This window comes from Erigeron canadensis, chromosome 3, assembly GCF_010389155.1.
Source record: "Erigeron canadensis isolate Cc75 chromosome 3, C_canadensis_v1, whole genome shotgun sequence".
In the NCBI taxonomy this organism is placed as follows: Eukaryota; Viridiplantae; Streptophyta; class Magnoliopsida; order Asterales; family Asteraceae; genus Erigeron; species Erigeron canadensis.
The window spans coordinates 46,107,971-46,133,235 of NC_057763.1; the positions used below are offsets into that span (position 1 = coordinate 46,107,971).

At 31.9% G+C, this 25,265-nt stretch overlaps 1 protein-coding gene across 1 annotated transcript; it reads right to left on the bottom strand.

Moving 5' to 3' along the window:
- Positions 1–8,565: 8,565 nt before the first annotated feature.
- On the bottom strand, positions 8,566–10,951 carry LOC122593338 (non-classical arabinogalactan protein 30-like). The gene is made up of 2 exons (XM_043765733.1): positions 10,379–10,951; positions 8,566–9,144 (listed from the first exon to the last, which is right to left on the bottom strand). Exons 1-2 carry the CDS (start codon positions 10,842–10,844, stop codon positions 8,819–8,821), a joined length of 792 nt encoding a protein of 263 aa, XP_043621668.1. The 5' UTR covers positions 10,845–10,951; the 3' UTR covers positions 8,566–8,818.
- Between the last annotated feature and the right edge of the window lie 14,314 nt (positions 10,952–25,265).

Below are 25,265 nucleotides of genomic sequence, written 5' to 3' on the forward strand. Positions count from 1 at the left end.
AATGACAAGTTATTGTTTCTCAAACTTTTTAACATATATGTTTTTATCATTGTCTAGCAAATTTATTAAATTAAAAATAAAAGAAATAAAAAAAGTAGCGTTTGGAATTGAGAATGAACCCACTCGCTCGTCAATTAAGTGATGAAAGGAACCGATTTTAAAAAACGACTAGACACTATCCATGATGCGAGTTTTAAAGAGAATTGACTGACGAGCAAACGACGATAACATTGGAAGTGAATTACTAGGATAGAGTCATTAGTTAGGCCTCAACCAACCTTATAGCTCTTCTTAACTGTCACATCAGCTTTTTTCTCTCCTTAAATCACATCTTCCTGCTCACTACCAACCCTACCTCTTACTCATCTCTTCCTCAACTTTAATTTATTCTTATTTTATATTTATCAAAAATATATAATTACCAAATAACTATAAACTTTCATTATTATATTTGGTATGTGGAACCCACTTCACTGATGACCGTTGCTAATTTAGAATTTTCAAAAATTAATTCGAATTTTTGGAAAAAACGGCTACGAGGCATTTTTTGCTTTTTATTGGGTTTTTTTTACCCCTATTTATACTCAACTTCACACAGCCATTTCATATCAAATCAACTTCTTCCAACTTATTTTTTACTTCTGCAAACCATTCAATTTCAAAATGCCGAGACAACTATGGACTCAATCCAAAGATCTTTTGTTATGCAGGTGTTGGATACAAAAATGTGAAACGGAAACCCCAAGGCTAAGCCAAACAACTTGGAGCTACATATCTGAAACCTTCAACGGGTGCACGACTGAAGGTCCACAAACCAAATCTCAACTATTAGGTCACTTCCAGAATATTCACAATAAATGTAAGATGTTTAAGGTAATCTATACGAGGTTGAATGCATAGAGGCAATCTGATCAGTTGCTATACGCAACAGTGCATCAGGAGTACCGTTGGATTTATGGGAGGGGTTTCAGATATGAGCATTATTTCAGAAAACTTATCACGGTTGCCCCCTTTCGTTTGAATTAAGTATGTTCTAGTATTTGAATTAAGTCTGTTTTAATATTTTAAAAGGTGGAAAACAAAAAAAAGGTCATTCAGTGAGTGGTGTTGTTTAAATAAAAGGTGGAAAACACACACACAAAAAAAAACAACCAAACGGTCATTCATTGAAATTAAAACAATAATTTGTTTTTTTTTGTTAGTTTACGTTAAGGTCATGGCCCGCTTGGACCCCACCATCGCTCGTCTATGCTCGGCGGCACAGGAAGAGACAAAAAAGGAAGAGGCAAGAAGAGAGGGGGTGTTAACGCAGGAAGAGGAGGGGGACACGCCGAGCACCCCACGTCGGGGTTGGCTACGGCTTAGGGGCAAGGGTGTAGTTGGCTAAAACCATCGGCAAATTCGGCAAATCAGCTACACTATAGCACGTGAATCGGCAAATTTCGGCAAGCACAATCGGCAAGTTTTGGCAAGGAAGATCGACTAGTTTTGGCCGATGCATATTAACGTTGGGAGCGTATGAAAGTGACCATTTTTTTTTGTTTTATCTGGAAGTGAACGTTGGGAGCGTATGTGATTTTTTTTTTTCCTTTTTCAAGAATTGGCACTATAGCATGTAGATTGGTAAGTTTTGGCTAGTATTTGGCAAAGTTTTGATTGGACACATGTCATGTTATCATTGGCTAGAAAATTTGTCAATCTTGCCAATTTGTCAATCTCTTGACACTACACCTTTGCCCCTTATGGTTTAGCTTGATAGAAATGACAAAGTGGACCTATATAGGAATATAGGATCGATTCTTCGTTACGACTTCACGCGGGTGTTAGGAGTGTGTTGGCTACGTGTTGTATAATAACGGTTTAGTGGGACGTTTGTATACCACACGAGCTGATCGAGAAAGGCTACAGTGAGTAGAAAAAAAAGGCACCTCGTGACAAGGTGATTTGGTTAATGCATAGGAATTTCAGCCAATATAATTAATTGAAGGATGTGAGATACGCTTTGTAAGTTGTTGGGACCAAGTTTACCACAAAGTCAAACAAGGTTCCTCCTATAACTATTATAAAATTTATCTATATTTATCAAGATAATAATTAAACTAAAGTTATTTTTATAACTATCTTTTATATAAATAAAGAAAAATTGTGATGATGTCATTTTTAATAAAGGAAAACCTACTTGTCATTGTGAGATATTTTCTTACTAATTATTTGTTTTTATTTAATTAATTTATGACATCATATCTAATTAAATTTTGATTTTCTATTCCTTCAATAAATATTTTCATTTTTAAATATTTTAATTTGCTACATGTGAATGGATTACATGTTTTCTTTTAAATTTTATATATATACATTTTTTTACAAACATTTTTCACTAAATTAAAGAAAATTTTTTTTTATCTGCCCGCATAATACGCGGGTTACTAAACTAGTTACGGAGTATTATAAAATTTAGCTGACTTTAAACATCTACTTAAAGCACTCTTAATACCATAAAAAAGGTCAACTCATCTATAGATCACATATAAAAAAAACCTTTTTTCACCACTAACCCAACATTAATCCTTTCCAAACATATCTAATGCCACCACTACTTTAAAAGCCCTTGTAACGGTGCATGGTATGGACAAGGTTGAAGGCTTTCACCTCGGTGTTGTCATGGTGGTCTATTACAAGAGGTGGTGTGGTAGTGATGTGGAAGCTTCAAGGCGGGTCTGTCCACCTTGGGTAGAGTTAGGTGGTGGTGGTGTAGTTAATTTTTTATTGTTTTTTTTTTCTTTTTGATTGGTTGTTCTAATATTATGAGGTATAGTTTGTAGGGTTATTATTATGGAAGTTGTGTGGTTGTGGTGTGATTATAGTGGAGTGATGACGTGACACTATCATCATGGTGTGCTAATACCACCATTACTAATGCTGTAAGACCTGTATTCTATACTAATTGTATGTGAAAGATGAAAAAAAAATTCCCTCTGCCATTCATATTTCCTACCACATGTGGTCTCACCACGAGTCAAATAAAAAAACACCTAATGGTGTTGAATATTGGTGAGGGATGATGCAAGTCGAATACTAGTCTTGCTTTTGGGAGTGAATGTATCCGAACTATTAACAATCCGTTGTCTTCACTAGCCCGAAAAGCTTCAAGGAAGCTTGTATCCCTATCTCTAATATCAAAGCTGATTTTATGACATAAAAATATAATTAAATTGAAACAAAATATCAGACACCCACTTGAAGTTCGAATAAGCTAGGTAACAAGAAAACTAATGACCTTCAAAGGTGCACATGAGCCCGAGATTTAATGCATGTTTGTGACCAAATTAACTTTCATGAATGATTGTGTGCGAGCTACTTTTTTCCTGAGTACCTCCCTTACAAAGTTACAAATAAAATAACCAGCAATCTTTTCTAACAAAAGAGGAAGAAAAATAGTGGGGACAAAATACTCAGTTTAATAATTAAAGAAAAAGATAACTTTTTATAGGCTAAATGAGAGGGAGTAATGTTTCCAGCCCTAGTGACATATTCAGCTCGGACTTTTATTGCCCAACATAATTGTGTGAAGAAAAAAAAAAGGATAAGTCATCCATTTACTAAGTTTTTTTTTTTAGGTCACCCATTTATAAAAAATTTCTTATAGGCCATCAAAGTTTCTGTTTCGTTTCATTTTTCCCAATTTTGGTCAATATTACATCAAAAGTTTATCAGAATGTAAAAATATCTCTACTTCTGAAAATCTAAAAATGTTTACAGTTATAGCTTACATGTATAATACATGTCATGTCCCGTTTTAAAGTCCCGAGTTGACAAATATTGTCTTCTTATCTACTAATAAACTAAAACAGGATTGCACCGTTCTTTGATTAACACGTGTCACAATATTTTAGCAATACGTGTCTTTTAATCTATATCCTAATTTGAATCTTTCTTATTATAATCAAATACCATATATATTATATTAAAAATAAAAATATTGTTAGTTATTTAAAATTTGTTTGGTTCTGCACAACACTAAAAAGTTCTTTAATATCCATATTATATTTGGAATTTTTCTTTAATGTTGATCAATTTTTCGAGTTATCCTAACTTGATAAATCTTAAAAATTATTTTAGTATTAAAATAGATTGATACTTTGAAATTTATTTGCATTATCATTATTTTGAAGTGATTCCATCATATAACAATTAATCGATATCAATAGATCGTATATGTCAAATTATAAAACACCAGTCAAAATCTTTATAATGGTAAGACAAATATAGATATAGTTATAAAATATAAAAAGTGAATCCGTACATTGTATATGTATTAAAGACTAGTTAAGGATATAAAAAGGTGTTACACATATTTATATTAATCTATGGTGCTATGAGTTTGTAAAATGATAACACTTTTTGTTATTTAAATAACTTTTTAAAAGTTTTTTAATTGAAATTGGTTGAAACAAAACAAATTATATATTTAAGCGGCCTATAAATAACTTTTTATAGTTGAGTGACCTAAAAGAAAAAAGTTTAATATTTGGATGGGGAAAAAGGACTCATCCTTTGTTGCATCTGGCGCGAGATGATAAAGAGAGAGCTTCGTCTATCGATATGCATTATCCCAAAAAAAAAATTAAATGTTTAGTCTGTGAAGGGTGAATCATACCGAGAAAGTCCAATGACATAAAAGCCCAAATTAACGGTCCAGGGGATATTTTGTTTTCTTTGTATGAAGATTGGGTTGTTTTCTTTGTATGAAGATTGGGTTATCTAGGCCTCATCTAGGCCTATTAACACATACATAAAATGAGAACTAAACAAATGGGTTACCCTGCTTCAACCGTCAAAGTCGCCGGCGACCGCCGCAACCGCATCTCACGCCACACTCCAGACTATTCAAGGCTAGGCGCAAGGTTGCTATTTTTCCCTACTCCTAACGTAGTTGGGGTTACTCAGCAGACAGGTAAATGCTTTTATACCATTCTTTCGGTCGACAGGTATGAAAACTAAACTCTTTACTTTTTTCTTCTCCTTTTTATGGTCGGGGGTCCTTATGGAAACAACCTCTCTACCTTTGGGTATAAGTAAGACTGTCAACAACTCACCTCTTCCATACCCCGTTAGGGATTGAGTCTTGTTGTTGTTGTATAAAATGAGAGAAGGAATGAAATTGTGAATTGCTAACCACAATCTCGTTCAAAAAATGTCTCATGTTCATTTGTTTGCCCTTTAAATTGAACGTTGTCTTATGAAAAAGAAACACAACCATTCATTGACAAATCGTATGATTAACGATGGATAGGCACAAATACACACACACACTTGTTATTGATAATTAATACCGTGGCTTAAATTATACTGTAGTTTCAAATACCATATTGTTTTCTAAGTTACTTTATATATATAGACTAATAGTTAACAACTACCAACGACATAAAAACCAATCGATCAGTATATGGAATTCAAGCGAGTTAACGTGTTGCAGGGTTGTGCCTATTGTTTGTTATGATTATGTGGTGATAAAAGATAACGTTCTTGAATTTTATATAATTCTTTTAAACTAAGTTCAGTTGTAAATTTATGTACTCAGTTTTTTTTTTTTTTTTATACATGTAGATGTAGATTGCGAAGTAGTTCATAGATATTTTCGTGTACTTACATTGACTTAGAATAATGAAGATACATCTTTTTGATAAAAAAAAAAAAAAAGAAAAGAAAAATAAAATGTGTCAATCATGTCTTTAGAGTGAGGAAAATTTTTACCCCTCAAATGAAATGAAAAAAATTGACAACACCTAGTTTTAAAAAAGTAAATTATACTTTTCGTCCCTGAAGTTGACACGTTTTTTACTTTTCGTTTCTAAGTAAAAAAATTACAATTTTGAACTTAAAGTTGGCAGATTTTTTCAATAATCGTCCCTTGCCAAACGTCGTTAAGTTTCAGCAGTTAAGTCGGACACATGCAACACACGTGAGGGACTGAAACTGTAAAAAATGACAAGTTCAGGGACGAAAACTGAAATTTACTTTTCTGTTATCATCATCTTCATCTTCTCCGGCTGACTTTCGTCGGAAAATTCACCGGAAAACTTAAAATGCCGATATCCAACTTGTTTCTTCGAATTAGACCACGAAACCACCACCAAACTTCTCAAAATTAATTTCCGCACGAATCCTAACCAAAAGATTTCAGATTCAACACTTGCCGGAAAACTCAAACTACCCATAACATGAATTTTGAGCAATTTTTCTGTACGATTTAGCTTGTTCCAAGAATGCAATATTTCTGTTTTCGCAAATAAGTCCATGTTGGATTAGGTGTACGTGCTCCTCACTAAGACACCAATGGTGTGCCTTATATATTATTCCATAAGCTCTGCACCAAAAAGAAAAGTACAAAATGGGGAGAGACTTTCATGTGGGTTCGGTTTTTGTCAATGAGGCAAAGACATAAGATCGAAAAATTATAAATATATATAAAAGCGAGCAAAGAGGGACGAAAGGACCAGGGGGCCTAACAAGCCCCGACAACTCAATTATTACAGATCAAAACCCTAAACCCTACCCGATCATCGTCACCTGATTCTTAGTTTATGTAATAGAAGTTCAAAGCAATTTACAGTTCGTCATTTGGTTGATTATAGCTCTTGTTCTATATTTTGTATAGAAACTTTTAATCCGTTGTTCGTGAAATCCTTACGTCGAAATCTCATTATGAAAGTTGTTACAAGTTTACTATTGATTTAGCTAGTATTGTGTTAAGTTTCATAGCGATTCGTTATATTTCATTTTTGGTGATTTAGTTAGATGTTAGTTTCATTGTAAGGTTTTCGATATAGTTTACTGGTCAATCGTTAAGGTTATTAAGTTGTTACAATAGTTAGATTAGTAGATTGAGGTACAAAGAATTCGGGTGTGACAACCGATTCATTGGATCTCGTTTCGGTTACAAGTTATTCGCACTCAAAGTTGCCAGTTCGTACAAGTTCCATGCTAGTTTGTTGCTTTTCTTGGTTACAATTTCATTTATGATGCTTTTAATTTACATTTCATGAAATATCGACATTTTAAGATTTTTTTTGTTGGGATTCGTGCGGAAATTAATTTTGAGAAGCTTGGTGGTGGTTTCGTGATCTAATTCGAAGAAACGAGTGAGATATCGGCATTTTAAGTTTTCCGGCGAATTTTCCGACGAAAGTCAGCCAGAGAAGATAAAGATGATGACAACAAAAAAGTAAATTTCAGTTTTCGTCCCTGAACTTGTCATTTTTTGCAGTTTCAGTCCCTCACGTGTTTTGCACGTGTCCGACTTAACGGCTGAAACTTAACGACGTTTGACGAGGAACGAAAAGTGATTGAAAAAATTTGCCAACTTTAAGGTTAAAATTGTAATATTTTCACTTAAAGGACGAAAAGTTAATAACGTGTCAACTTCAGGGACGAAAAGTGTAATTTACTTTTTTAAAAAAGTAATAATAATAATAAGATGATGACAACAACTATTTATCATTTTCCTAATAAGATACAATATAAACATAACTTTGGATCTCTTTTAAAGCTCTTGCTATCATCGATCTGCTATGATGAGAAAAGATTTATCAAGAAAAGTGGAATCTTTTGTATTGTTTCTTGGCCTTGACAATAAACTTTTTACCGCTTTTTTTTTTATCAAGTTTAGTGAAAATTATGGAATAGAAATTGGGAATGTTTTGGGGGAGGCGCCACACACATTTATATTCACCATGATGGTTTTACCCACTCTCATGTCCGCATTTGATGAGACACCACCCTTCATTACTTTCCCACCACCACTCCCCTTTATATTTATTGTGATCTCTGAAGAAAGGCTTTAATTTTTTTTATTAATGGCAATTTGGGAAGAAACCCTAAACCACGCCGGTTGTTTTAATGAAGATGACATGTGAAGGGGGCTTTTATTACCACCCCATTTGAGACACCCATCAACTGGATCACTGGATCAACATTATCACATGGGGATTATGATTAAGTTATTGTACCGCCTATGATTTGATAGGTATCTAATTATGATAACAAGGTTACAATTCCCTCCATTACCTATCTTATAATTCTATTTCTATTCTTAGTGACAATAGCAGATAAATGTTTACCTATCTTATAATTCTATTTCTATTCTTAGTGACAATAGCAGATAAATGTGTAGTATTAATCAGGGGCGGTACTAAAAGGTAGTAAGGGGTCCAATGTCTTCCTCAAAATTTAAATTTTGTCATGTATTTTTAAATTTTTTATAAAATTTTAAAATTTTTTTTATAGGTTTTTAACATTTTGTCCCTTTTTAAATTTATTTTTTATAAGTTTTCTAAGTTTGTCCCATTTAAAATTTTTTCATGGTACAACCTCTGATACTAATCTTTACATTAGTTTATTTTGTGACTTACACACAAAACCTTTATTAAATAATCAATTGATGTAATAACATGGGAATCGGTAGGCTATAAACCCCTAACTAAAATGTTATAATCTGCAAGTTAAATTCGATCACATTTAATTTTATGTAAAAGTAAGATAAACCATAAGTTATTACAAGTTTAATTAACTGTTGATGGTTGAAAAGTAGATTTATTGAATGCTAGTAGCAAACGTACACTACATAGCAAAAGTTCATCTCCTTTGGTTCAACTCAAATCTAATTAAACCCCAAATCATCATCATCAAGTTATTAAATAAAAAAAGAGATAAACTCATAAAAGCTAATCAACACTTTGCCACAATAAACTAAACATAATAATAATAAACTTAAATTCCCTCAACTTCTAAATCTTGACGAAATCAACCCCGGAACAATTTAAAGTTTGCAAGGTATTTTCTTAGATGGTTCATATGCAAACGGACCAACGGTATAGACATCAAAGGGAAGCTTAGGCACTGGCAAGACTGAACCACTTGGCTTGGGGGTTGGGATTAAGGTGGCACCCTTGACTCCATAGTGAAGGTTGGTGGGATGGTTGCATGTAGGCTTTGATGACTTTAGCAAAGTGACCTTGCATCTGTGGACCCCAAAAGTGGTCAATGTCTTAGGTGGCATGATGAAAAAGAACCCGTTCTTATCAGTTGTACCATTTACCCTCAATGGGTACTTGCTGTTGTTGCACGTCAAGAGTACCACAGCTCCTGTTACATATTCAAATTAATTTCATGCATTAGTGGGTTGTACTCGGATTGAAGTTTGGCCGTACCATAAGTCACATGTCGTATTAAAGTTTCGTGCATGACACTCTGAGCTTATAATAATTGTTTATTATTACGATATCGGATAAAGCATTGAACGATGTCATTTACACTGTTGAGTGTGGACAGGGCTAACTTGTGAATTGAAACATTTACAAAAACACCCCAACGACTATGCTAACTTTCATTTATGATTTATGTTAAGATCTCACTAATTTGGCGAAAGTTAAAGATCCAATATCGATGAGTTATAAAAGTATGTGTGATAAAAGTTACAAACTTGATTATAAACTTTTTTGCTCTTCAAAATATTAATAATCTTTTTTTTTTTCTAGCTAAAAGAATTTGGTACATATTAAACACTACTACATAAAACTTAATTTTACTTTATCGTGATATATACTATGAACTACTATTAAATTAAGCTCCTAAATAAGTAACCTAAACCCTTCCTAAAACACGTAATAATAATGATGATATGATGAACTAATTTCGGACACTATTGTAGGGAGTTTGGCTGAACTTACTTTCAAGCTTTATTTGAGTTTATAATTCTTTGCTATAGCTTATTTTTGAACTTATCAGTTTGATTTGCAAAGCTAATAAGTCTAAAAATTAGACATAAATATGAGGCTAATTAAATACACACAATATTATAAATAAACCAAAATAAGCTAAACCAAACACCCACGTACACATTTTATAAAAGCTCCAATATTGTGGTTTTAGTTTATTTAGGTTTTTCTAGTTTCTACAAACAAGCTAATACTTAATTGGATAGCTTTTACGAGTATCAAACAAACAGGATATATCGATCTGAAAATATAGATACTTCGTGTAAATGAACATTATTAGTACCAGTGTATATATAGTTTAGATATTATATTCTTAATTTGTTTAAGATACCACAGAATAAAGCTTTGAAAAATAAAACAGTAATTAATTAACGGATGGTGTATCCCAACCAAAATTTTGGTATCTCGACCATATCCTTTCAAAAAAGTGTGGGCCCCTATAATGGAAAATCTGGTAAAGTAAAAACGGGCCCTGTCATTAACAGTCTGGTCGGGTTATCAAAAATATGTTCTGTATACCAGACGCCATTTAACGAATTATTCCTAAAAATTAAAGAAGAGAAGTGAAGTGAAAGATATATAGGAGACCATGCCATACGTACCCGGAAGTGGAGTGGCAGCCACAAGTGTGTCAACACCTCTGTACTTGCAAGCTTTGCAGTACACCATACCCCGAACGGCCACTTGTTTCCTTGTTGGAAGTGGAGCGGGTGGGTGAGCCGGAGCCACAGTTGGTGGGTGAACCGGAGCCTTAACTGGCGGGTGAACAGGGGCTTTAACAGGTGGGTAAACCGGGGCCTTAACTGGTGCCTTGACTGGTGGGTGAACTGGTGCCTTAACAGGGGCTTTAACCGGTGGGTGAACGGGAGCCACAGTGGGTGGTTTGTGGTGGTGACCACCAGGACCTTTGTGGTGACCACCCTTATGGTGGGGAGCAGGGGCAGCAACAGGTGGGTACAGGGGTGCGTGGTGTGGTGGTTGGGTAAAGGCCACATGACCAAGAACATTATTGATTATCATGCAACAGATAAGCACCAATAGAGGGAGAAATACCTGCTTGGATCCCATTTTGCTGGCTAATTAACAAGAGGTGGGATGGGGTGGGGGTTGGGTTGCACTGATGAAGATATATGGTGGAAATTAGGGGTGGAGGTTGTAGTATTTATATAGGAGTAGAGGCAGCCTACTATACTGTATTTATTTAAAAACAAGATAGTGAAACCAAACTAGGTACGGTAAATGTAGAGGGAAAGTAATATTTATTCATAGTACACAAATTTGATAATTTTATAGCGTATTGTATAAATATGTAATACATACTAATGATCAAATATTAATAACATATCACTACCCAAATGTAAAGGGGAGTGATATTGTGATAATAAGTTTATACAATATGATATATATGTTATAGATTTATCATTATCCAATCATAAAAATAGTCCAAAAGAAAGGTAGACGTAAAATTTTATATGTTACGAGTGGGTGAATGAGTAAAATAGAACCTATTAACATTTCTACAATGTGTTCATAGACAAGTTATACATTGTAGTTAGTTTTAATGATATATATTTGTCATCAATGTCTGTGAATAATTACATTAAAATTAAGATACTCGAAGTTATAATTTGCATAACATGCAGTAACAAATATCAAAGTCATTTTCTTTAATTTTCAAATTTTAATTATTATATTGAAGAAGCAATTATAAGCTACTTCGGATTAAACTAATTAATAATGGAATTCCGACGAGTGTGTATAATCAACTTTTGTTGCTCCGTATCATTCATCTCCGCCTCGGACACCGATTAACCTATGTTTATGGTCCAAATATACGGTTTACATATTGTATTCGATCAGTTACATATATGTTACTCTAGTAAACACGTACTCCATAATTCTTTTTGTAACAAGTAGATATAATAATGATAAATGAACAGATATATTGTGAAGAAGCGGGGCGGGAAGGGTTTATTATCATGAGTCATTAAATGTTGCCGAAGCATGAAATTGTGGCGTGATTCTTGGTTTTGATTCTTTTTCACATGCTTCTTTATATATCGAGTTTTCAATTTCTATTTACCACTATTGCGCGCAAAAGCTAGCTAGGAAGATTAACAATAAAACAAATAAACTAGTCTTTTTTAAAATAAACTCATTCTCTTTTGGAAAGCGAATCATAAGTCAACTCAGACGAAGAGTTATGGTTGATTAAAAAGATTAAACTATATAATGGTAATTAAATGTCTTCATTGGATCTCAAAAACCAAATCTGAAAGGGACAATTTTCGATATGTGTCAATAAACACATTATTTTGAATCTCATTTAAATAAGTAAAATGATAAATTCTCTTAACAAAATAACCTAATAATCCTCCTAAAAAAATTAAGAAGATGACATGTGGTATCCACTAATTATCTTTTCTAATCTTGCCCCCTGATTTTTCCACGTGTCATCATTTCATGATTAGGAGGATTATTAGGCTATTTGGTTTGGAGAATTTATCATTCCCCTTAAAATAAATAGGATGGAGATCTCCTCAAGTTGCTTCTAACTTGAGGGGTCAAGTTAGAAACATCTTGACCATTCAATCAAAATTAGTGGTTAAGATTTAAAATACAAATTTAAATCTTGACCATAACTTAACTAATCAAGTTGGGGAACTTGAGATAATCCCCGTTCTTAAAAATATACGAGTATCTGTCAAATTATATTAACAAGCAAATTGTGTGTATCACTATGAAACCGGTATCTGTTTGAAATAAATTCATTACTATAAGCTTAACATGAAACGTTGATATGTATGATCTCAAAATTTCCGAATAGGTAATCATATCGTTACTCCCTTATGGCCTTATAAAAATTATCCTCGTTGTAAAATTACTCATTTGGATGAAAGATTTGTCTAAATTACATTCATCTATATATATATATATAATTCTCTATCTTAAAGTGATGATGTGACATACCTTTGGTATCGCCACATCATCTTTTTCCTACATGGCGTTTCCACGTTGATTGTCTCTAGATATCGATCGATATGTAAGCAGACACCACATTGGCCACGTATACCTATATAGCTTATGAATTAAAAATACTAAAAGTTCAAGAGCGAACAACCAAAATGGTCTCAAACCGGCGACGTGTTACAAAAGGAATATTAAATGGCCGAACCATTAGACTATCAAAGTGTTTTATGTTAAGTTTTTGCTTTTACAATAGTTATAGTTGTTTTTATATAAGTATTTTTTTTATTCTCTCAACTTTCAAGTTTACTTATTTAATTTTATTACTATATTTAACTAATAAGTATTATTTTATGTAACTTCTAATTTTCCATACAATCTCATTACATTACATATATTAATATCTATTAGCTAGGTTATACCTATTCATTCGATGTAGAGCATGTAAGTAATTGAATTGTTATTTTGACTTAAATTGGTGGTAATACCATGTAATCATACTAGATTTTAGACCCGTATTTAACACTAGACACGGGATTTACGATATTATAATTATTATATCTTCATACATGTAAGTAATAAAAGCTTATAATTTTAAAAATACACGACTCCAAGTGTTATATTTTGCAAGTTGTAGTACAATAATCAAAAGTTCGTCACTGTCATTATTTGCTGAGACATACTGATGGAATTGTTTGTCGTAGTCATTTCACAAGACACACACTACAATAATTCCTCTATTATAAAATTTTTAAAACCAATTGTACTCATAATTTGATATTAATTTAAAAGATAATTAAAAATTAAAGTATATACATACTTGTGATCATACTTGACATTCAAGTATATGTATTTGATCATGATGCAGGCCCACAACACAAATAAATTTATTTTCAATCATCTGTCCTATAATAATTACTAATTAGATAACAATTAGGATTGTTTTCATATTTATTGATAACAATTAGGATGTTAATTTGAGTGACAATTGTAACTTTAAACATTCATACGCAAAACTAATATATAAAAAGGGAGAAAATTTTTTGTAATTTTTTTTTATTGAAAGATAGAATGAATCTTGAATGGAGTTCATATTGATTTAGATTTAGTATTCAAGTAACCATTTGTTGTAAATCGTGCTTTTAATACAAGAAAGTGTATAACTAATGAGATTTTTTCTACAAATACTAATATAATAATAGAGGAAGGGTTATTTGAGAACTCACAAATAAAAATGAACGCGAGAACAATTCTGGACCACTCATTTTCTTATATTTTCTCTCTCTTCCATTAAATAAGAAAATTCACCCAAATCATTTAAAATGTTTTATCACACAAACCGTAAATCGTTAGACGAAACAAAAAGCATGGGTAGTCTTAAAATTTCGCCCTCTTTCATTAGAGATCCAATTCGATATAATCTTGACGACTTTTTAATTTTCTTTTTTTTTTTCACATCGCGTTCATCCTATACATGTGTAGGTTCATCCTACACATGTGTAAGATCATTGTTTTCACATGTAAATTAGTAAATGAACATATGTACACAACAAATGAAGGTCAAGGGCGGAGCCCGTCAATCCATGGCAGAGCCATGGTAGCCAAGGACGGAGCCCGTCAGTCCATGGCGGAGGAAGAGCGGCTAAGGGCGGAGCCCGTTAGGTTGATCACCCCTCACTGGTCACCCCCTATGACCTATCACCCTCTATGACCTATCACCCCCACTAGCTTTGGTTTATGAATATCCTTAAGGGCGAAGCCCGTTCCGAATCATAATTTTTGTTCAACCTACACATGTGTAAGTTATGTGTAACTACCAAAAAGAAAAACGAAAATTAAAAAGTCGTCAAAAGTATATCGAATTGGATCTCTAATGAAAGAGGATGAATTTTTAAGACTACCCATGCCTTTTGTTTCATCTAACGATTTACGGTTTGTGAGTTAGAACATTTTGAATGATTTTGGTGAATTTTATTATTTAATTGAAGAGAGAGAAAAAGGAAAAGAATGTGTGGTCCAAAATAGTTCTTGAGTTCTTTTTTTTAGAAGTTCTCAAAATAACTCACACCTATAATAATATATCTAAATAATAATTATTAGGTTTTTTTTAATTAATTAAATGATTAAAAAATTTAAAAGATTTCCTTACTACGTTCACATACTATACTTTTATTACTAAGTTTATAATGAATAAGTGATTATATTCTCTTCTTATAACTATCTTTAATCCACGTGTATCAACATGAGTTGTTTATAGAAATTTCATTAATTTAATAAGTATCATCAATTTTTTAATAATGAGTGAGCAAATTCGATGAATATGTTTTCTTAACCAGGTCCACATATAGAGAGCGCACCTAGAATCCCTGATTACATATCGCCTCTTCCATTTCAACATTTTTTAGCAAAACATGTTATTATGTGTTGATAATAAAGGTTATAGTTATTGATGCTCTTTTTATTTTTCTTTCTGTAGTGGTTGTCTTTATTACCGTCTTATTCAAGTTATTACATTTTATATAATAAAAGATTGTTTATCTAAAAAAAGTTATTAGAGAGTATGTAAATGCATAGAATGTGTGACATTCAAAACAACTTTATTATATAAAGAGTGAGATGGTTAAACTTATCAACCAGAGGAAATCGAGAGCTGTGATTGGTTAATAAATTATTAGAACAACCATCTTTTTTAGTATATTAAATAATATCTTCTTATATACATATGATGATAAGATATGTTCTTCTTATAAGTCCATAACAATAATATTTACTTTTAGCTGAGATTCTATTCTAAAAATATATATTTTTATTTTTCTTTAAATATTTTAACTTTCATTAACATTAAGAAAGATATCATCCAATGATACATTTTCCTTACGATTCATATTTTTTAACATTAATAATTAATAAATACATGATACATTTTCTTATATATATGCATGATAAGGTGTGTCGTACTTGAGAATGAAAATACTATTGTAACCACATGGTGTGCAGATATAACTGTTTTTAATAATAAATATAATAACAGTATCCGGGATTGCCGTGGTTTATACGTTTAAGGATGTGAAAACTTCACAAAAATTTATGTCCGTTCTTCTCTTGAGGTTTTCTTTTATGTTAAGCTTCTATTTGTTAGAAATTTAACTTGGTCGTGCAACGCACGGGCCAAAAACCTAATTATTTATAAATCTAATATACGGCAAAGAAGAAATTTTTATAAAAATAACTGTTTTATCTTAAATAATAAACATCTTTGCCCCATAATTTTACCTTAGTTGCAGCTATATCCCTTACATTATTTATCCCAAAATATGATGCACAAACCCTTTTACATTATTTGTATATCTACGCTATTCGACGCCGTCATTACCAATACTCTTTGCCACCACCAAATCACCATCTGTCGTCGTCGTCGCATTACGCGGTCATGCTAGTCTTATATGAAAATAAATTAGTATATGATAAGTATACCTAGTTACGTTACAACTTATAACATATTTTCTTGAACCCGTAGATTAACTATGGTCTAGAGTCTAGATAGTTGATAGAAAACCATCAACATTATCGACCAACCATATATATGTACTTTTTCTAATATCAATGTTATCAACTAAGATAACTTTACAAAAAAAAATTTTTAATTTTATTTTTATATTACCCAAATAATCCTAAAGTCACATTTGAAGGATTATATGATAGTGAAACAAAGGGAAAATGATAAATCCACAACAATATTTAGACATCTGCAACAATATAAATACATATTTTATAAGTCGTACACCATGCAATATAATATATATTTATTCTTAATGTCTAAATATAGTGTCGTATGTTTCTCATACCCAAAACAAAACCTTCTTCAAAATGCGCTAACACCATATTGACACTTTGTAACAAAGTTGATGTTGTGACTACCAAAGTTAATACTCCATTAACTCCCTCTGTCCGAATTTAAATATTCTATTTTGACTTTTGAAGTCTTTATTTCTCAACTTTGACCGTAAATTGTTTTGTAACAATAGTTGATGTAAAATTATATAAACAAAAAATACTTACGATCAAAATTAGGAAAAAAAACCCTTAGTAAGTCAAATTTTGATATTTGAATGGGAAGAGAGGGAGTAATAATTAAGTGAATTAACGAGACAAGTTAGACTACTGTATAATCGAAATTCTAATGTGTGTTAAGAAACCTTTTTTAACACTAAAAATAAGAAATATGTTTATTTCCGTTCTAAAAAATAATACTCGTAAAAAATAAGAAATATGTTAAAGAAGGAACTCGAATTGTAAAAAGAAAAAGAAGAAAAGAAAGTGGATCTAAGACTGCCGACAATGGGTCGTGTGACTTAGCCAACGATCCTAGCTCGCCAGTTTTTAGAACTGGGCTGCGTCATTTTGCCTCTTCGGTTTGGACTTTGGATAATTTGGATAAGCAACAATGAAGTGGGCATGGTTGAGCGTCCAAACACAATAAAAGGTTTAATTTCAAAAAGATAAAGTAAAGAAAAAAATAGAATGGTGTACATTAAAATGTATGAATTTATATTTAAGTGTGATAACGTAACAACACTAATATAAAAAGAGCTTAATGCTGAAAATAACGACTAACGAGTATTGTTAGAACTTAAAGTGTTGTTAAGAACTAAAGATCTAGAGATGCGATGACCACGTGATACCCAATAATGGCTCACGTGATTGGTAGCAAAAGTCATCCAACCAATAGTAAACCCATAAAATCATGCATCGAAGGTGCAAAACAATTCTTTCCAAATAGTTGTTGCAATAGAATAGGATAGATTGGGGGCTTGGGGCACTAACTTATTAAACTATATATGCGTTCAATTCAAAGCTTAAATAACCAATTAACATTTCAACAGAACCTGCAAGCAGGTTCAGAGAAACCAGGAGGAAAAACTGATCTTGCTATGGATCCGAAATCAACATTTGATTACAAAGGTGGAACTAAAAACCACTTAAATACAGTATAAAAATGGTAACTCTTGACAGAGCCCTCTCAAATTATCGAATAAATGGGTAAATGTGTTGGAATAAACATGATTTGATTAAAGTAATTATACTCACCAGATTATCATGTGGAACCTATAAAGACATTAAACATAGTTGCCATTGATTTTAGGTTCTCAAAACAAGGTAATTGAGTAATGATGAGATGAGAAATTCGGTTGTAATGTTATGCACGAATTTTAGAGGAGAAAACACACGAAAATTAGGGTATTGTATGTGTAGGGATTAACTTTAACTTAGGGTTAATGACTCTCTATATATAAGAAAAGTATTTACACTTTCAACCTCTTTGGTGTTTAATGTGTGTACCATTAGTCCTCTTAGTTACCATCACTTAATGGGAAACCCTATACTACGTCTTTAAGAGTAAATACGTCCATCATATATTTACTTAGACATAGGGATTTCAGTTATCATCAATTATCATATCATAAAAGATAAACGATCATTGACGATCATACTAACGTGGTTCCAAAAAAATGTTCATATTATAAATACGGAGTCTTTAACTCAATTGTATACACAATCTATATATTAAGGATTTGTTTGTTATGGTTGGACTTGGAATGGGTTTAATGTTTTTGTATGATATAAAATGTTTGGTTAGTAGCGATATATATGATAGATTGATATTAAACATTTAAAGTCACAAAGTTCACTATTTTACATAACTATTACTCGTAAAACTTAATAATTCAGTATATTTTGAATAATCATACCTATTCTTTTATTCCTTTACTTTCTAACCTAGAATTATTTACTTGTCTCAGTTACAAACAAAACACCTCCTAAATAACAACCCAACTTCTTGTACTACGAAAAGTTCCATAAGCACATACTAACATACAGCTTTATACCTTCAATCAATGGTTAAGATTAATCAATATAATATAGTTGATACTGCGTAACTAACGGGCTTAACCAGGCCTTTGCCTACATTTAGGTTATGGGCTTAGTTAGGCCTTTCTCTAGTTGTTTCATTGGACACTTTAGAGACTATATATCGATTTACATGTTGGCCGGAGGGTGTTAGCTTTTTTCACATCACTGACGTTATGTTATGATATCTTTGTAATATCAATGTGAGATTAACTACATTTAGTCTCAACAACACTGACTAATTTACATTTATATTATCATCTTTGGTGTGGTATGTGGTACCAAAATATCAAATAACCAATCATCATAAATATCCTGCCTGATATATCTATATATATTATGGATTTAAATAATGTAACGTTTAGCACACGACATATCAATTCACCACAATTTTGCACTGACATGCTATCCCTTGTAATCAACGGCAAAATTGTATGAGCAACAGAACAAGTAATGTAGAATCATCGATCAATATAACTTATATTTAATAGTTTCTGATATGTAACAATAATCTATTTTGTTTTGTTAATCAAAGTTTACTCTGAATTGGTGACTTGATGTCGGAATATGAGTGGATGGTACTGTTGGTGACTTGGTGACACGATAATACTTTAGTGATTTGGCAGCTACTTAAGGTAACTGTTCAAAAATAAAAAATAAAAAATGTAAAAGTATGCAATATATAGTAAATGACAAATTTGTCTTCTTTTATTTTGATGGTAAATTTGAGTTCAATGACATGTCTCTTTGTATACCCAATTTTGATTATAGAGAAAATTCATCTTTGAGAAAACGTCTATCTTTGTTATTAGGTACATTTTGCGCATATTAATATTTGAACAAAAGATTATAAGATCTCAAGTTTCGCCAATAATATACTAATCCATTTAGTGACACATTTTTCGTTATTATATCAAGTGCCAGATACTTTCATAACTTCTACTTAAGAACCGAATAATTTTTTATAATTTCAAATTAGTGACATCTTTTGTATTTATCTTCAAGTCAAAAATTCCGAGTTACAACTACATATTATTACTTGAGTTTAACAAAGATATTTTCAATTGCGTTTGTAGTGGGATAAAAATAGCTCATTGCATAAACAAACGAATGGGACAACGAAACTTTGTACAACATGTGTTGGTCGCAGTCATTAAAAATCAAAATAATTAGTATATGTAAATATGACTTCGACGTACTTAGTTGAGGATATTAATATGACTAACGGGCTGATATACAAAGATGGGCCGAACAGCCGGCCGAACAGCTTAATAAACAAAGCTGAAGTATGTGGCTACTTAATCAGCCCGACCTCACTCTGGTATTTGAGGAGTATATATAAGAATAGGATCTCACTTGAACCATATAACTTTCTACACTCATTATCCACCCTTTTAAAAAGGGAAGTGATATTTATACAACAACATTTAGCCATATACAACAAATGTATAAATTGTATAACGCAGTACAATTATCTCATGCAGTATTTGTTGTAGATGCCTAAAATTTGTATCACTTCCCTTTTAAAAATAGAAAGTGTTACACAATAGTTACATACGAAAGTACGAAATTGCCCTTAATAAACAGCCCTTATGGAAAGGGTTATTAAAGATTATCAAATTTGTCGTTAATGAATTAATTTACACTCTAAACCTTTCTCTTGTTAATTTACATTTTAAATCCTTATTTTGTAAAATATTTTCAGTAGCTATTATCTTTACATCAACTTACACTACTCGACACCAATTGTTGATGTCATCACCACACGTCACTAATACCACTAAACCACCGTCGCATGTTACTTGTCGCCACATTACGAGGATACCATGCTCGTTTCAAGCTAAAGTTTGTGAATAAAAAAACTGCTCATTTGCGATTCTAAGGGTACTTAATTCGTTAATTTATATCAAAAAATCATTACAAGAATGACAACGGTATCCAACAATGATATTCAATATTTATTGTTAAAGGAAACCTGTTGGAAATATTAAGATTTCACAAAGAAACACATTCAACGAGAAAATCACAAAACCACCATATATTGGGTACGTCATACAATATTTATGTACAAGTGATTCTTATGCTATAATCACTCTCCAAAATTCAATTAAATATTTCCACATTTCAAACAAATTCAACACAAACTCTCAACTCTGCTTCATCTTCCACCAAATCTTCTTCTCTACGATACCCTCCAAATCCACTTCTCAATGACTTTCCGGTGACCCTTTTTGCCGTAGCACACGATGCACCGCTACCAGCCGCCACCACTGCACCATTTGAAAAATTGGAAGGTCTCGATGAAGAAGAGGATGATGAGAATGTAGTGTTGCCAGAATCAGCCTCATGGTGTTTCAAAAGTTCGGACAAGAGTAATACGAGGGAAGCCATATTCTATTCTATTTTTTGTTTTTTTGCACTTGCAAAATCTATGAGATTATATTATTATGCTACACAACTTAAATAAAAATGTTGTGTGGAAATGTGTATATATATGGGTGGGTTGGGCTTGGTATCATTGAAAACTCAGCCCATTGTTACAATATAATATTGTGGCTGGTGATTCTCTGTTGGCCGCTCCTTCTATATTTCGGCTGTTGGTTTTTACTTACCAACTAGAAATTTTAAAACTTTTATTTAATGGAGTATACGTACATAGAGGTTTCTAGAATTTATATAATATTTGAGGCACAAACTACTAATGTTATTAAGGATTTGTTGTAACGTACGTATTATATTAAATCTATCTTTTTGTATATATAATGCACATTAATAAAGTTTATATTCGATCTATGGTTTACTCAAAGTATGAACTTTATATATATATATAGAGAGAGAGACACACACACACCATGGTACCCGCGCAATGCGACGGCGGCGACGGGTTCGATAGTCTAGTGGTGACGGTATTATTGGTATTGGTGGTGACGGTATCAAGTGGTATAGGTTGATGTAAAGGGGTTTAGAAGATAAGGATTTAAAGTGTTAATTATTAAAATAAAGGCTTAAAGTGTAAATTAATTCATTAAGGTCAAATTTGATAATTTATAAAAACTCTTTCCATTGTGGATATTTATTAGGGATAATTTAGTACTTTTACATTTAACCATTTTTTAACGCTTTCTATAATTTATAGAGTTGATAATTATTTAAAAAAGAGTATAGATAGTGCATACTAGGCCTTTTAAATTAGTATTGTAGAATATGATGTTTTATCCGTCTTAATTTGGCGACGAATTAGCAAATGTATTCTTTAACTCATTGTAACTTAGCATAATTTCAACACTAGTTTATTAAAAATGATGCAGCTTTGTGTCTTCTTCGTAAAGCTTAAGATTGAACTTTGTTAAAAGAATCAAATGAATTGTGTGATTCGCACAAACCTGCATGAACATTTAAAAAAACAAATTAACCAATGCAAATAATCGTCTTCATTTAACTTGTTTGTATATATCAAAACAAATTTAAATTATATTATAATTCAAATTAAATAATACTGATAGCTACATATAAAAGATACCAACCATTGGGCCATCCGTTCATTACTTCAATTCATTGTTATGTGCACCCGGAAACACAAACTATTGCAACATGAAAACGTGTGATCACATTCAGTTGTTTTTCTACAATAACTCGACACTTTTTGTTATCATATCGGTAGTAGTATTCATTTTCTTATAGTAGTTGTCTCATGGCCATAAATCCATCCGGTCTTATGGCAAGTGTGCGAGTGTTGTGTCTATAACCAAATAATGAATGTGATAACTAAAGGGATGATCAACGAAGTGTTTTGATCCTGTTTGAAAGTTTATTGATTTAATATATATATTTATTAAAACGACAAATATACAATACTACTAAATTAAACCAATGATCTTTTAAACACTTTATAATATTATTTCATCCCAACTAGTCTATCTTTTTAACACCCATTAGTTTTAATTTTAACCACTGGATTGATAGCCCAGTAGCCAACCGCCCCCTGCAAATCCGGGCCCTGCCATGTGATGCCCTATTGAATATAAAGGGTCGCAAGTTCGAATCTCGGCTTGCACACATGAGGATTTATTCCGCTGTGGGGTATTTGGTGGAGGGGTTTCACAGGGACACGGGTTGTGCGGCCTGTTCGTGTCGGAACCAATGCGATTCCGGGGATCGGGGTGTTCCCTCCAAGCTACACCTTTTGAATTTTAACAACAAACAAACATTTTTTTTTAAAACGACAATCTACTCCTACTTTTAAATTACACGTATGCCTGAGATGAAACCTAGGACTCTTGAAAAAACATTAATTTCATCCAGCTATTAGTATTTCTATCTAGTAAGTCATTTCACAAGACAACTAATAACTTTAGCGAAGTAAGACGAGTCAAGGTCGTCGGTCACTGTTGATTGACTACGAAATAATCGATCCCACTAGTGGTATAATTGGGCCTGAGTTCGGATTGGGCTTTGTTTTATCCTGGAGCTAACCTAACATCCTAACCTGAGCTATACATGGACCACTCAATTGCTTCTTGCAAAATGAAAAGAAAAAAATATATAAACAAAAGATAAATGATTTTTAATGTAACGGGTCCATTCTGTCACATCAATTTCTAAATCTTTTTTTTATATAGATTGTTTGTCAAGATATCATTCCTCGTATGCAAATAAATATCAAGTAAAGTTATATCAACCATTTAAGTAATGTATACATTTTTAATAATTCCTTTACTTACGTGTGGTGATTATGTGAATAGATATTTGTCTTCGGAAGGGAAAAAAAATACGAGAGAGATGTTTACAAATTAAAAATACTTTCAAAATTAAACTGCCTCCATTCCATAATTATTATCAACATGAATCACACGGTTTAGTAGAAGTACAAATAATATAAGCTGTCGCCGTTAATGTTTAAATTTGACACAAAAGGAGTAGTTTGCTAATAAAATAAAAAAGAAAAAAGTAGTTTGTTATGATTTTTCAGGTCGGTAAAATGCTTCTAAGCTTTTAAATCAAATTAATAGTCATCGACTTGTATCTCTTAAGTTCCAATTGTTTGTAAAATATCACTGATGGAGTAATGGACAATATCGATCGTCAAGGATTGAACTAAATCGATCTGGTTTTTGACAACCCTGGTATAAAGATATATCCAAAATATTGACAAGTAGAGGAATTTGTCATATACAGTACATTATTGCAACTTGGGGAACATTCATGGACTTTACGCCGCATATAAAAAATAGTATATATTTTGGATAATTGGATAATAAAATAAAAAATATATAGGTGATAGCATAGAACCAGCCTGATTAGATAAACGTAGTACTCATTATTATTAATTTAATATTAATAATAAGTCCATGGTTACATCCTAATTCATCCTTACGGCTTACTTACAGGCTGTTAAGTTGGGCCCATGAGTCCACGAGCATCCCCTCTGGCTGCACGCGATAGACTGCAGTCCGCAATGAGAGTATATGTGATGGATTCGGATATACTACGGGTTCTTTAAAGCTTATCATTAGGTTCCATAAATGGTCCCTGTAGTATTTTACTATTTTCGATCTAAGCCATTTGATTTTGTAATCTATATTTCTGACCCAAGTGACGATAAAGGCATGTGTCATGTGTGTACGTTCTAAAATTGAAGATACCCATTTAGTCATTTACAATGGAGGAGCTATATAATGAATAAAGGTGGTCATGACAATCTCATAATTTATATAAAATTTTATATTTTTAGTACTATTTCTATATATTTAATTAGATTTAAGATAATTAACAATTCCAAATTAAGATAATTGAATTTTTTAGTTTAATATTATACTTATTAGTACCATGAAAATTGTTCGTCGACCCATGATAAGAATCATATCTCCACCACTGACACTTTACTCATATTTTTTGTTATGAGCGATTTACTTTTCACCTTTTTTGTTGTTGATAAAAGTCAAAACTCAAAATTTAAACTACTTATAAGTTACTGTATAATTTTTTCCCTATAACTTAAAACTTTTACCATTTGGTGAACTACGATCTATATAACTTCGTTTTTGGTATATTTGATAAGTTATCAACTTATTAGTTATGAGTTTAAGTTTTATACTATATACTTGTAAGATATGTATATTTATGTAGAATTCTTTCTAAAAGATATATATATGTGCAAAATTACGTTAAAGTATGACTCTTATTCCAGATAACACATCACAAATTTTTGCATATGCATTGAATTTAGACATGACATAACTCATAAGACGCTCATTACATATTTTCCACCGTATATCATATCATATGTATTTAATAATAACATACTAACATGGAGAAAGAGGACTTTACAACAATAATATTAATTTGGGTATAAAAGAAAAATAAAAATAAAGAGTAACATATGAGTAAAAGACGTTGAAAGTTGAAGGGCTTTTTTTTTTTTTTGTCTCTGCGTGAAAACATTAAGAAATATCCGAATATATGTTAAGCATATCTTGACTCAAACTTACGTGGATCCAACCAATCATCTTTGACCCTCATGCAATCTAATAGCAACACGCCACGTCGAATTTACCACTCTCTATATAAAAGCAGCACTTTTCTCTATTTAACTCGTTGCAACTTTACCTAAAA